The sequence below is a fragment of the Rattus norvegicus genome, chromosome 5 (genome assembly GCF_021556685.1).
Source record: "Rattus norvegicus strain SHRSP/BbbUtx chromosome 5, alternate assembly SHRSP_T2T, whole genome shotgun sequence".
Taxonomy (NCBI): Eukaryota; Metazoa; Chordata; class Mammalia; order Rodentia; family Muridae; genus Rattus; species Rattus norvegicus.
In genome coordinates, this window is record NC_141538.1 from 103,616,052 (window position 1) to 103,629,158 (window position 13,107).

General features: G+C 41.3%; 1 protein-coding gene across 6 annotated transcripts in view; it reads left to right on the forward strand.

Annotated features, from left to right (window-relative positions):
• Positions 1-13,107, forward strand: part of Ccdc171 (coiled-coil domain containing 171) — a 346,651-nt gene that overhangs the window by 24,298 nt on the left and 309,246 nt on the right. For 5 of the 6 annotated variants that reach the window (XR_015620046.1, XM_087550831.1, XM_087550830.1 and 2 more), the window contains one exon: positions 55-186. Coding sequence is in view for 5 of the 6 variants with exons in the window: in XM_087550831.1 (XP_087406957.1) it covers positions 55-186 (132 nt within the window). In the remaining variant the exon portion in view is untranslated. 6 annotated transcript variants of the gene reach the window in all.

Genomic DNA, 13,107 nt, shown 5'->3' on the forward strand with positions numbered 1-13,107 from the left:
TAAAAGGCAACCTTTGTCGATGTAACAGTAAAGCGAGATTTTATTCGTGTGAAGGAGGCCCTGGAAAAGCATCAGCAAGAGAAGGATGAGATGGAGGCTCATGTCAAGGAGACCGCATTGGACGACTTTAGATTACAGGCAGAACAATGGGAAGCAGAACGGAGAGAGTTACAGCTGATAGTACAGGTATTTAAAATTCTGTTTCTAAAATATGTTTCTTGATGCTTATGACATTAAGGTTTTGTAAATAAGATAATGTATTAGCTCACTCAACGTGCAAAACAATCCCACATCTTTGATTTCTGGACGGCCATGTTCACTTGTAATGACATGACAGTAGTGTAGCTATTGTCTATAGATGCATTTAATATTGCAGTGGGTGGTTTCATTATATAGTGTATATGATTTTTTTAAGGCTTTATTTATTTTATGTAGGTGAGTTCACTATCATTGTCTTCAGACACACCAGAGGAGGGCATCAGATCCCATTACAGATGGTTGTGACCCACCATGTGTTTGCTCAGGACCTCTGGAAGAGCAGGCAGTGCTCTTAACCATTGAGCCATCTCTCCAGCCCTGAATAGTGTATATGATTTATAGGTTTTTCTTTATTAGTTTTTGAGACAGGGTCTCATGTAGACCAGACTTGACTCAAACTTGCTGCATATCTCCTGCTGTCCCTGAAGTACTGATTCTCCTGCCTCTACCTTCTGAGAGCTGAGCCTGTAGGCATGAGCCAGAGTGCTCATATGCCTAGAGTGTGTGATTTTCATTAATGTTCATTGGGACACATAAAGTATGCATAATGATGGACTGTTACCATGACAGTCTTATCCGTGTATACAGTATGTTGGTCATAGTCACGTCATTACCTTTCTTCTTCCCAGCAGCAGTCCTTCCTCTTCAAGTCTGTCTGGGGTGGCCTATTGTATGGCTGCCCACAAGAGCATGGATGGGGATTATTGCAGGAGCTTGGGCAGCTCAGCCGTGGCCATATCACAGAAGATAATGTCCCTTCTTCCCCTAGAACCATGAGCTGCCTGTAGATGCTGTAGAAGGTGGGGCTGCATGAGGGCTTCCTCCCAGCATCCATTAACTGCCTACAAATCCTCTGGGATGAATGTGGCCTCAAGAACTCCTTCCCCTCTCCATGACAGCGTGTTGACAGGTGGAATCTTATACAAGTAGGTGCTGAGAGCTGAGAATAAATAAGGCCGTGGCTTGCCTGGAAGACAGCTCCGTAGCACTCTGGAATCCACTGCTTCTTCCGTCCGCTCCCTCTCATGGCCCAGACCACGGAGCGACTGATACAGATGCCCCACTTAGGGCTAAGCCATTACAGTCGATGCTCTTTTTCTCTTGAAGTATTTACTATGTGTATGAATATTTTCGCTTGTTTGTATTGTATGTGTACTGTGTGTCTAGTGACTATGGACTGTAGATCTGGAATCTGGATCTGGTACTGGATCTCCTGGAACTGAGAGTTGTAAGCCCCTGTGGGGATGGTAGGAAGTGAATCTGGGTTCTCTGGAAGAGCAGCCAGTGCTCTTAATCAGGGCCATTTCTTTAGCTCCTATAGTCAGTTATTCTCAACACTTAACAGTAGTTATCATAATCTGTAGTAACTGTTAACCACTGCAAAAAGATGCTTTTCTGCCTAAAGCTCTTAGCACCATTAATCTGTGGGCATAAACGTAAATATTTAGTTTTTCATTTTATTTTGTTTTGAGACCAGGTCTTGCTATGTAGCTCTGGCTATCTTGGAACTCACTGTTTAGACCAGGCCTGCCTCTGCCTCCTAAGTGCTGGGATTAAAGGTGTGAGTTACTACTACACTCAGCTATACACATAAATACTTAGAAGGCAACATTTTTAATTACTAAAACTTCATTGTAAAGAAGTTGCAAATGAGAAAACAATCCCTCATTGAGATTAGCCAGACCCAAAGCTTGTACACCTCAATGAACTTAATATACAGTTAGAATAGCCATTCTGAAGCTGTACAAACGCTCATATTAGGTTCACTGTCAATTATGTTTTTACACACACATATACACACACACACACACACAATGCCTTGAAAAATCGATGACAGAGTTAAACTAGAAGATAATTAGCTTTGTATTCTCTTTCCCGACTTCAGGTGTCCTTGGTTATTTGACAGGCACATCACATGCGCGTTTAGTCATATAACAGCGCTGTCTTCCACAGTAGTGCCTGTGTCCTTTCTAGCTTTTGTCTTTTTTTTTTTTTTGGTTCTTTTTTTCGGAGCTGGGGACCGAACCCAGGGCCTTGCGCTTCCTAGGTAAGTGCTCTACCACTGAGCTAAATCCCCAGCCCCTAGCTTTTGTCTTTTAACAATTCTTCAATACCAGATGTGAATTCTTTCCCGTAGAACAGGCCTCAAATCCAATCAGAGAGTGGTTGGTAGCCCTCATCAAAGGTCATGCCGTCATTGCACCAATGGCCATGTTTTGCCTGGCAACTTGGTTGTATAGTATGCAAGGTCCAGGTGCTGTGTACAATGGCCAGCAGGGAGGAAGCTCCAGCTCGAGTTCTCTGTAACCTGCAAAGTATGTGGCTTCTTCAGCAATAGTTGTCCTATCATGCTGTCTTAGGGTTTTTATTGCTGTGATGAAATGCCATGACCAGAAAGCAAGCTAGGGAGGAAAGGCTTTATTTGCCTTACATACTACATTAGTCCATCACTGAAGGAAACCAGGACAGGAACTGAAACAGGGCAGGAACCTGGAGGCAGGACCTGGTGCAGAGGCCATGGAGAGTTGCCGCCTACTGGCTTGCTCTCAATGGCTTGAGAGCCTGCTTTTTTATAGAACCCAGAACTATGAGCCCAGGGATGGCATCTTCCATAATGGGCTGGGCCCTCCCATATCAATCACTAATTAGGAAAATGCCTTATAGGCTTGCGTGCAGCCAGTGTAAGGAGGCATTTTCTCAGTCGAGGCTCCCCTCTTTCTGATGACAATAGCTGGTATCAGGTTGACAGAAAACTATCCAGCACACGTGTAGCTCTGGTGGGCAACCAGGAGTAGGAGAGCCAGTATTATTTTGGGAACTTGAGAAGCCTCTCTGACCAACAGCTCATAGGGAGGAAGCCAACCCCTGGGTCTACAACACTCATTTAATAATGGTATGGCTTTGGGAATGGTACCTTCAGTTCACACCCCCTCCACTTAAAGACTTCTGCAATTAGTCTACAAAGTAACAGGTTCTTTTATACCTTTTCATCCGAGTGTAGCTTTGGCTGACTCTCCCCTCCCCCAGTGTCCTGCAGCATTGCTTCCCACCCTGCCTCTCCTTCCCACCTTCACCTCACATGAGTTCTGCTAACCCTCCCCCTTAGTCAGAAGCTAAAATCTGCATGTGAGAGAACATCGCTGTTTGTCTTTCTAAGCACAGGTTACCTGAGTTAATATAGCATTCAATCCCATCCTTTTTCCTACAGGTTTTATCATCTCCTCTTTCCTAGCTGCCAAGTATAATTTGACTGTGTATATGTGCCACATTCTCATTATCCAATCATTGGCCAATGGATGGCTATGCTGTTCTGTGTCCTTGCTGTCGTGAATAGAGTCGCAGTAAATATGGCTGTGCAAGTATCTCTGTGGTAGGAGAAGACTCCTTTGAGTGTTTGCTCGGGAGTGGTATAGGTGAGCATATGGTAACTTATTTTTAGTTTTTAGAGAAACTTCCATAGTGATTTCCATAGTGGCTACACACGTTTACACTGCTACCGTTAGCTGTGAATTCAGGTTTCCCCTTTCCACAGACTGAAGGCCATTGTCATCTGTCATCTCTTGATGATGGCTGTTATGACTGGGGTGAGATGGTCTCTTCAAAGTATTTTAATTTGCATTTCCATGATTGCTAGGGATGTTAAACATTTCACAAATATTATTTATGGTCTAGAGAGATGGCTCAGAAGTTAGGAGCACTGTCTACTCTTCCAGAGGACCCAGGTTCAATTCCAGCAACCACATGGTGGTTCATAACCATCTATAACTCCAGTTCCAGGGCGTCTACCCTTTCTGTGGGCACCAGATATGCATGTAGTGCATAGACAAAACACACACATATATTTATATTTAATAAACACATAAATATATATTTAATAAAAGTAAATAAATCTTAAAATAAGAAATATTTATTGTCCATTTGTGTTTCTTCTTTTGAGAATTCTGTTCAGTTCCTTAGCCCCATTGTTTGATCGGGTTGTGATCTTTGTTAGTGTTTGAGGCTTTTATTAATTCTAGATATTACTCCTCTGCCAGATATATAGATGGCCAAGATTCTCTCTCACGTTTTAGGTTACCTCTTCACACAGCTAACTGTCCCTTTGCTGCCCAGTAGCACTTTACTTTCTGCAGGTCTGTCACCATTGTCTTTATTTCTCTAGTAACCAGAGTCCTGTTAGAGTTCTCACATGCCCATTTCCAGAATGGTTCCTGCTAGCAGTGTCAGTGTCAGGTTGTGTTAACGTCTTTGAACCTGTTAGAGTTGATTTTGTACAGATTGAGAGATGAGGATCTAGTTTTATTTTTCTGTGTGTAGATACCCAGTTTTCTCAGTAACTTTTGCTAATGAAGAGGTCTTTTCCAGTGAGTATTTGAGGCAACTTTGTCAAAATCAGGTGTCTGTAGCAGCGAAGATCTCCATTCTGTCCCTTGCAGTTCGTGCCTGCTTTTGTGTTTTACCATGCTGTCTTTGTTACCGTCAATGTCACATATCTTCAAGTTCATTTTGGTGATACTTTCAGTCTTGTTTTTAACCTCACAATTGCTCAGGTTAACTAAGATCTTTTGTATTGTCAAATCAATTTTAAAATTGTTTTTTTTTCTGTTTCTGTGATGAATGGTGTTGGGGTTCTCATAAGGATGAGTTGAATCCGTAGGTTTCTGTTGATAGTCAGTATTACAATATCTATTCTTTGAGAATGTGAGGATGGGAAGTATTCTATTTTCCTTGCCTTTTTAAATTTCATATTTTATTTTTAAAAAGAATTTAAATTTTACTTACATGGGTGTTCAGCCTCTATGTATGTCTGTGGGAGAGTGTCATATCCCCTGGAACTGGAGTTATAGACAGTTGTGAACTGCCAAGTGGGTACTGAGATTTGAACCTGGGTCCTTTGGAAGAACAGCTAGTGCTCTTAACCATTGAGCCATTTCTCTAGTCCTAAATTTCATATTTTAAAGTTTTCATTAGAGAAGTCTTTCACTTTCATTGGTAGGCTCATTCATTCATTCATTCATTCATTCATTCATTCATTCATTCATTCAGAAGCAGGGTTTCTCTATATAGCTTCGGCTGGCCTGGAATTTGCTCTGTTCAAGACCAGGCTGGTCTCAGACTCAGAGATCTGCCCGCCTCTGTCACATGCTGGGGTTAAAGGTATTCACCACCACTAGCTGGCATATTTCTTCTAATTTTTATTTTGGTAATTGTGAATGTATTGTTTCCCTGATTTCTTTTCTTTTCTTTTTTATTAAATTTATTATCTAATGTAATAAATTAATGTTATTTATTTAATCTGAGTGAATTTGTGCAGTTCAAAGTATGATTTTTTACTTCTATTCTGTGGGTGCTAGGGATTAAACTTAGGTCATTATGCTTGTCAGCAAGCCTCTCTCTCATGAACCATCTTGCTGGTCCCTTCTCTTTAGCATGTTCTTTATTGATTAGCCATATAGAAAGGCTATTGAGGTTTTTTGTATTTTTTTGTGTGTATTTGTGTTAATTTTGTAACCTGATACTTGGATAAATGTATTTATCAGTTCTAAGAGTTTTCAAGTAGAGTCTTTTTTATTTTGTTTTGTTTTTTGGACAGTTCTCATTGTATAGCTCTTGCTGGCCTGGAATTTTATATGTGGGATCAGGCTGTTGTTGAACCCACAGAGATCTCTCAATCACTGCTTCCAGATTCTGGAATTAAAGGCATATGCCACCACACCCAGCCTCTGGTGCAGTCTTTATGATGGATAGAATCGTACAAACTACACTAAGGGCACTGACTTCTCCCTCCCCTAATTGTACCTCTTTATTTGCTTCTCCTCTATTTATGTAGCTAAATCTCTAGTAATGTATTAAATAAAATCATCGCAACTAGAACCTTTGTTTTTAGTTAGTAGAAATGCTTTGGGTTTTCCTTGATTTAGTATAATGTTAGCAATAGGTTTGTCCCATATAGCTTTTATTAAATTGAGATATATTCCTTTTATCCCAAGTTTCTTTAGATCTTGTTAAACAAAATAAAAGTTTTTAACATTGTGTGTGTGTGTGTGTGTGTGTGTGTGTGTGTGTGTGTGTGTGACACAACTTGCATGAACCAAGCCTCTGTATTATACGGATTCTCAGATTACACTTGGATCACTACACTTGGTAGCAAGCTCTTGGGAGGCCATTTCACTGGCCCTCTTGGGTGCTTTTATCATAAAGAGATGCTGTTTTTTTGTCAATCACAATTTTTGCGTCCATTAAGATGATCATGTGATTTCTGTCTTTGAGCCCTTTTATGTGATGTATTATATTCATTGATTTGTGTGTGGGATTTTATGAGTCCTGAGCTTCACAAGTCTTGTGTGTGCTATCATAACTACTGTGAGTTTCTATATCATATGTCCTGGGTCTGGGGAATGCTTTTTTCTTGCAGTCATCCATTGCCTCTGGCTTTTACAGTCTCTCCTTGTCTTCTTTCCCATGATCCTGAGCCTTCAGAGTTCCCTGCACATCCGTGTTCATTGCTGCTCTATTCACAGGATTCATGCAGTGGAAACACCTAGCTGTTCAACTGATGCATGACTATGGGAATGTGGTATACCTACTCAACGGAATATTATTCAGCTATTAGGAAAAATGAAATTTGTGGGTAGTTACGTGGAGCTTGAAACAGTCACCCTGAGTGAAACCCCCAGGCCCAGAAGGCCAACGCCATGCTTTCCTTCATATCTGGATGCTGTGACTCTTCACATGTGCATCTGGAAACACACAGAGGTCAGGAAGGGAGGGGGGAGGGGCCATGGAGAGAGGCTCTTAGGAGCAGGAGACAGAAGGCAGTGGTGTACAGGGCTGAGGGAGATTAATAATGGGGATGGAGAGGGTTTACGAGCCCTGGCTGCTCTTACAGAGGACCTGGGTTCAGTTCCCAGCACCTACATGGTGACTCACAACTGTAACTGTAGTTAATGAAATGCAGTATTATTTTCTGGCTTCTGAGGGCACTGAACACACATAGCGAACAGACAAACACACACACACACACACACACACACACACACACACACACACTCACACACACACACACATATAAAACAAAACCCCCAAAAAGTGTACAGGAGACTAACGGAGCATAGTTGGATCAGAGCTAGGGATGGGAGGGCAGGGTGAAGGAGGGAATGCACAGGAGAGTAACTACACCAAAAGCCTGTGTGTCCTTAAAAGCTATATGGAAAGCTACTTCTCTAGATGCTTCCTAGAATATGTATGTACATATAGGAAAAGTCAAATGGAGTTACAGTGTAACAGGGTGATCCTGCTAGACAGCACACACAGTAACAAATAAACCAGTACCTAAATGGGTTACCCTTTTTGGAGTTGTTGGCCTGTGATGTTCCCACAAACCCTGGTAGGTCCTCCAACATCACTGGCTGTAGCTGTTGCTGTTGGTTGCTCTCCAGAACTCGACAGTAAGGCCCTATTGCTGCAGAATCACACACCTGAGCCATAGAACATGGAGACATCACTCTGGTGCTTGCCTGGAAGCTTCATCCCCACTACCAGCTTTCCAGAACTATGGTTCTGGAAGGTACTCTACGTGTTACCAGAGGAGAACAATGCTACCCAGCTATGAACCCTGTCAGCCATGTTAAGAATTGGCCTGGCCTGGAACTTGTGATCCTCCTCTCCTCAGCAAATCCTACCAGCATGAACTGATTTGTAGAGAGAGCTCCAGGACAGCCAGGATCCTGTCTCGTAAACAAAAAACCAAACCAAACAAAAAACCTGGCAAGACGAAGACATGCCTATTGGTATAATAGTGGCTGCAGACATCACGAGAGTAACCGTAACTTTTTGATTGGATTTAAGTCTCACTGCACAAGCTGAAACCCATACTGTGTCTCAAGAGCTACTGCTTTTATGGCCACAGTAGTAAACTGATACCTAATGACTTGTTATACTCATAGACTAAGACACTCATTGACCCTCATCATAGAGATGCCTATCTGTGATAGAGTGATTAGCATAGGGACACACAGCTGGTCTAGGTGTAGAGGAAAGGGCTTTGAGACTATCAGCCTTAAATAGTGTCTGGGTTGATGCTAGTTATGACACAGTGTAGCGGTTATTGATTGGTTGATTGATTGATTTTAATTTTTCTCCTTGACTCCTTATGACTTATGTTGCATGTCTTGCCTTGTAATTTTGTTTTTTAGTTATGGGGGAGGACAGGCATCTGCAGTGGGATCTTCTGGAGCTGGAGTTACACGTGGTTGTTAATCTCTTGATGTGGGTGCTGGAAATCGAACTTGAGTCCTTTGGAAGAGCAAGACATGGCGTTCACTGCTGAGCCATTTCTTCAGTGCCTTCATGGTACAGTTTACACTACAGGAATAGACTGTTGGGTTTCGTTTCATCCTGGTTCTTTGAGGAGACAACCTTGGACTAGATTAGTGTTATAGATAGCGAAACTGATGTGTCTTCTAAGCTAGAAAGAGCACATTTGCTCGATACTTTTCTAAATATACTTCTGCCCGTATAATTAAAATTCCCCAGGGTTGGAACTATAGTTTGGATTCTGAGGAGTGTTGTTTACATAAGTACATATAAAGAATTATACTTTTCGGTTTGCGTTTGTAGAAGATGTGGAAAGAAAACAAGTTTATTTTCTAACAGCACAATGTGGTTTTCTGTGATGTTAAATGTCAGTTCAAAAACAAGCTGCTTTAAAAAACATTTTAAGTTCAACACTTCCCTCTAGTGGACAGAAGACAGAACTCCCCTAGTTTCTAGTGTCTGAATTTCATCCAGTAGGTCAGTCTTATTTTTTCTATTGCAAGAACTGAGGCTGCTTTTTGTTTGGTTAGAAGATGAATTCTATGACAAAATTAAAGTTGAATATATTCTAGAGGTGGCAAATTAGTCTGTATCTTACAACACATCCCATACTTGGATTATGTTAGTAAAGCCATACTTGGATGGTTAACTAATACCTCAGATACTCAGCCAGTACCAGTGATAGAACTCATCTCAGTGTGTGGGATTCTCAGTTCGGATTAAAAGCACAGTACATTTTTATACCTTTGAAGACTGTTTTGAAGTTCATCACTGTCTCATCCCACCACAGAGCCCCCGTTCTGAACCTGACATTGAATATTATCTATACACCTCACATATTTTTTTTTCTCTTTTTTCTTTTTTTCGGAGCTGGGGACCGAACCCAGGGCCTTGCGTTTGCTAGGCAAGCGCTCTACCACTGAGCTAAATCCCCAACCCCACACCTCACATATTTTTACTGTTCTGTTTTTAGCATTTTACTTCTTTACATGTGTAAGGAGAACATCACACAACATGCATATTTGTTGAGCTTGCCCTTTGGTGTTCATGTTTGAGATTTAGACAAGTTACTATAATGGCTCTGATTCACTCGGTTTGACATTGTATAACTTTATTCTGTGTATATACTATAGTTCAGTTAATCTTCTTTGCCTTAGTGAGAATTAAGGTCTTTTTCTCCAAGTTTAAGTCATCATGGGGATTCTATGTATAAAACGTTGTAGGCATGTGTTTAGAACATATAAAATTGTTAACACTTTTGTAGCTGTTTCCTCTGAATGAGGTGTGGGGCTCAAGGCTCAGGAAATGACAGGGCTCTTAAGAACCCTCCCACAGTCTTAGAGACAGTAAGCAGTTGCCGAGGAAGAGCAGCCCTTGGAGGAGCTGCTCTTGTGAGCTGCTCCATGCCTGAAAGTCCTCATAGCTCTTCTGAGTAGCCCTGGAACTTGGTTCATCAAGCGAGGTGTGCGTGGAATTTTTTTTTTTTTGGTCTGTTCAATGCCCTGTCAGCATACTCCCATTTCCCAGGAATAGACACGCAGCAGACGTGGGAAGTGGTTATTGGTTCAGTGAAATACCTGCTAAAATAGCGGTGATGTAGCCTGCTGTGGTGCTCTATGGCTGTAATCCCAGCAGGGCCTCCTCACCATGGCAGGGTCAGGAGCCCAAGGCCCTGTTTGAAAAACCAAACCAAACGAAATAACATTAATGACAATCTTCACAGAACAACAACAACCCTTAAAGTTTTGATGGGACCACTATAAAACCCTTTATAGTCAAAGCAAGCTAAAGAATAAAAGCAAATCAGGAAGGAATATTATGCTATTGACTTTCAAATAAACTATTAAGTTGTACTGGTCACGTAAGTGTGGAGCTGCATGAAACAGAGAAACCAAGGGAAGAGTCTACACCCAGCTGATTTGGACAAAGGTGCTAAGAACACATTTGGAAAAAAGGACAGTCTTTTCAATAGGTGGTAAATTGGAGGAAGGAGGAATTCTCCTACAGAGGAATGAGACTAGATCATCATAGTACCAGTTATAGCTCAAAATGGAATAAAGACTTTAAGAGTCAGACCTAAAGCTCTCAAGCTACTAGATCGGGGAAATGCTAAGGGATGGTAAAACAAGCAAAGATTTAAAAAGAAAATCATTCCCTAAAAGCACAGAAAAACAAAGATAATCAAGTGGTATTGCATCATAATAAAACGTAGTACAGTCGTAGAAATGCCTTCTGACATTTGTTTAGTAATTTCTGGGAAACATATTTCTCTAATACTTAGAAAAGTCATCTTAATGTGATGACATTAATATTTTTCCTGTAGATAGCTCGCTCATTCATTCATTCATTCATTCATTCATTTGTTTTGTTTGTTTGTTTGTTTTGAGTCAGGGTTTCTCTGTGCATATTGACTGTCCTGAAACTCATTCTATAGACAAGGCTGGCCTCAAACTTACAGAGATCCACCTGCCTCTGCCTCCCAAGTGCTGGGATTAAATTCATGTACTACCCCCTACCCCTGGCTGCAGAGAACACTTGAAGAACAGTGAGAGGGGATTCATTGGAGCTGGGCTATTTGGGACAAAGTGTCTATATCTAATTTTTTTGAGGCAGGATTTATCAGTGTTGGCCTGGCTCCCTCTGTAGACCAGGCTGTCCTGGAACTCAGAGATCCATCTGCCTCTGCCTCCTGAATGCTGGGATTAAAGGCCTGCACCCCCACCACCTGACTTTAAGTTTATTTTTATTTTAGGTGGGTGAGTGTTCTGCCTGCCTGCATGACATTAATGCTTAGTGCCTGGTGCCCTCAGGGACCAGAAAAGGACATTGGGTCCCCTGTAACAGTTAGTTATGAACTGCTGTGTGGGTGCTGGGGACCAAACCCAAGTCCGTTGTGTGAACAGTCAGTTCTTTTTTTTTTTTTTTTTTTTTTTTTTGATCTGAGGACCGAACCCAGAGTCTTGCGCTTTCTAGGCAAGCGTTCTACCACTGAGCTAAATCCCCAACCCCCAGCCAGTATTCTTAACCACTGAGTCAGCTTTCCAAATGTCTGTTCTTGAAAGCTACAGAGTTCTTACAATAAATCTGTCTTTAGTGCCAACTTTCTTAGTTTTTAAAGTTGTAAAATATATTGTTTGTAGTGGTAATTAAAAAAAATCTCTAATGTTAGGTGAAGGTAAGAAAGACAGCTGTGGTGGTTTGAATGGCAGCATCCCCCATAATCTCAGAGTTTGAACACTTAGTCCCCAGGTGGTGGTATGTTCGGGTAGGTTGAGGAGTATGGCCTCGGTGGAGGAAGTTTGCCCCTGGAGCTGTGCTTTGACATTTCCAAAGCCGTGTGCCATTCCCAGCATGCTCTCTTGCCTTGTGCTCCCCGCCTAGGGTGTGAGCTGTTCATTTGCCTTACCTAACTATTGCCATGCGTTCCTGCCATGATGGTGATATACTCTGACCCTTTGGAACTGTAAGCCCAGATAAGCCCTTCCTTCCCTATGTTGCCTTGGTTACGATGATGTTTTAGCACAGCAGTAGAAAAGTAGCTAATGCAAAGAGCATTCCGATGCCAAGGAGGTGTGATTCCACCCAGATAGAGAAAAAAATGATGGGGTTGACACAAGCATTTTAGACATTCAAACAATTCGATGGACTACTTTGATGTCGCCCAAAGGTTTGCTCTCCATATGAAATATTTGTTAATCATTAGTCATCTTTGTCTCTAAAAAAGTGAAGTATCATCATATTAAATATGGGTTTGGAGTCAGTACCTTTTAACTGATAAATTTATAGCCAATATAAACATTATACTCTTTACTGTGCATTTTAAAATTATTATTATTCCCATTGTGTGCGGAGGCATGCATGTTTAGACTAGAGCATATCTTTGTGGTATGAGTGCTCTCCTTCCAGCTTTATGTGGGTTCTGGTGAGGTGTGGGCTTGTGTGACCAGTGCCCTTTACCCAGGGAGTCATCTTATTGGACCTTTTTGTGGTTTTACGTTAGCATACTCAATAATTTTGATGTGGAATTTTCATGTATAGTTTGTTTTTTGTTAGCCTCTTTTTCCCTTGTATGTCTGTCTCTTGTACTCTGCCACCCCCAGTAGTCCCCTTTCCACTACCAGTAGTGTATTCTGAGCACAAAGGTCTCACATAGGCAGCTGACCTCATCAAGAATGGAGGAAGAGTTTAAGAATGGAGCTAGAGTATTTGGAGACAGTTGCGCCTAATTCGTAAAGATCACTTGATATATCTACGTCTATCTGTTTATCTACATATCTATTCCATATAGGTATGATCTTACACAATTTATACACTATACATTATAGAATCACTTGTGTTATATCAACTGTATGGGAAAAGTAGACTAACGATAAACTAAAACTAGCAAGAACTGTCTGAAGTACATTTCTCAAGTTAAAACATTGAAAAAGAAAATGTTTATACAGAAAAGTAAGCTATAGTAAAACTAGCAAATACATTGAAAACTGATCATGGTCAGATTCACACATAATGAGTATCATGTTTACTATGCATTTG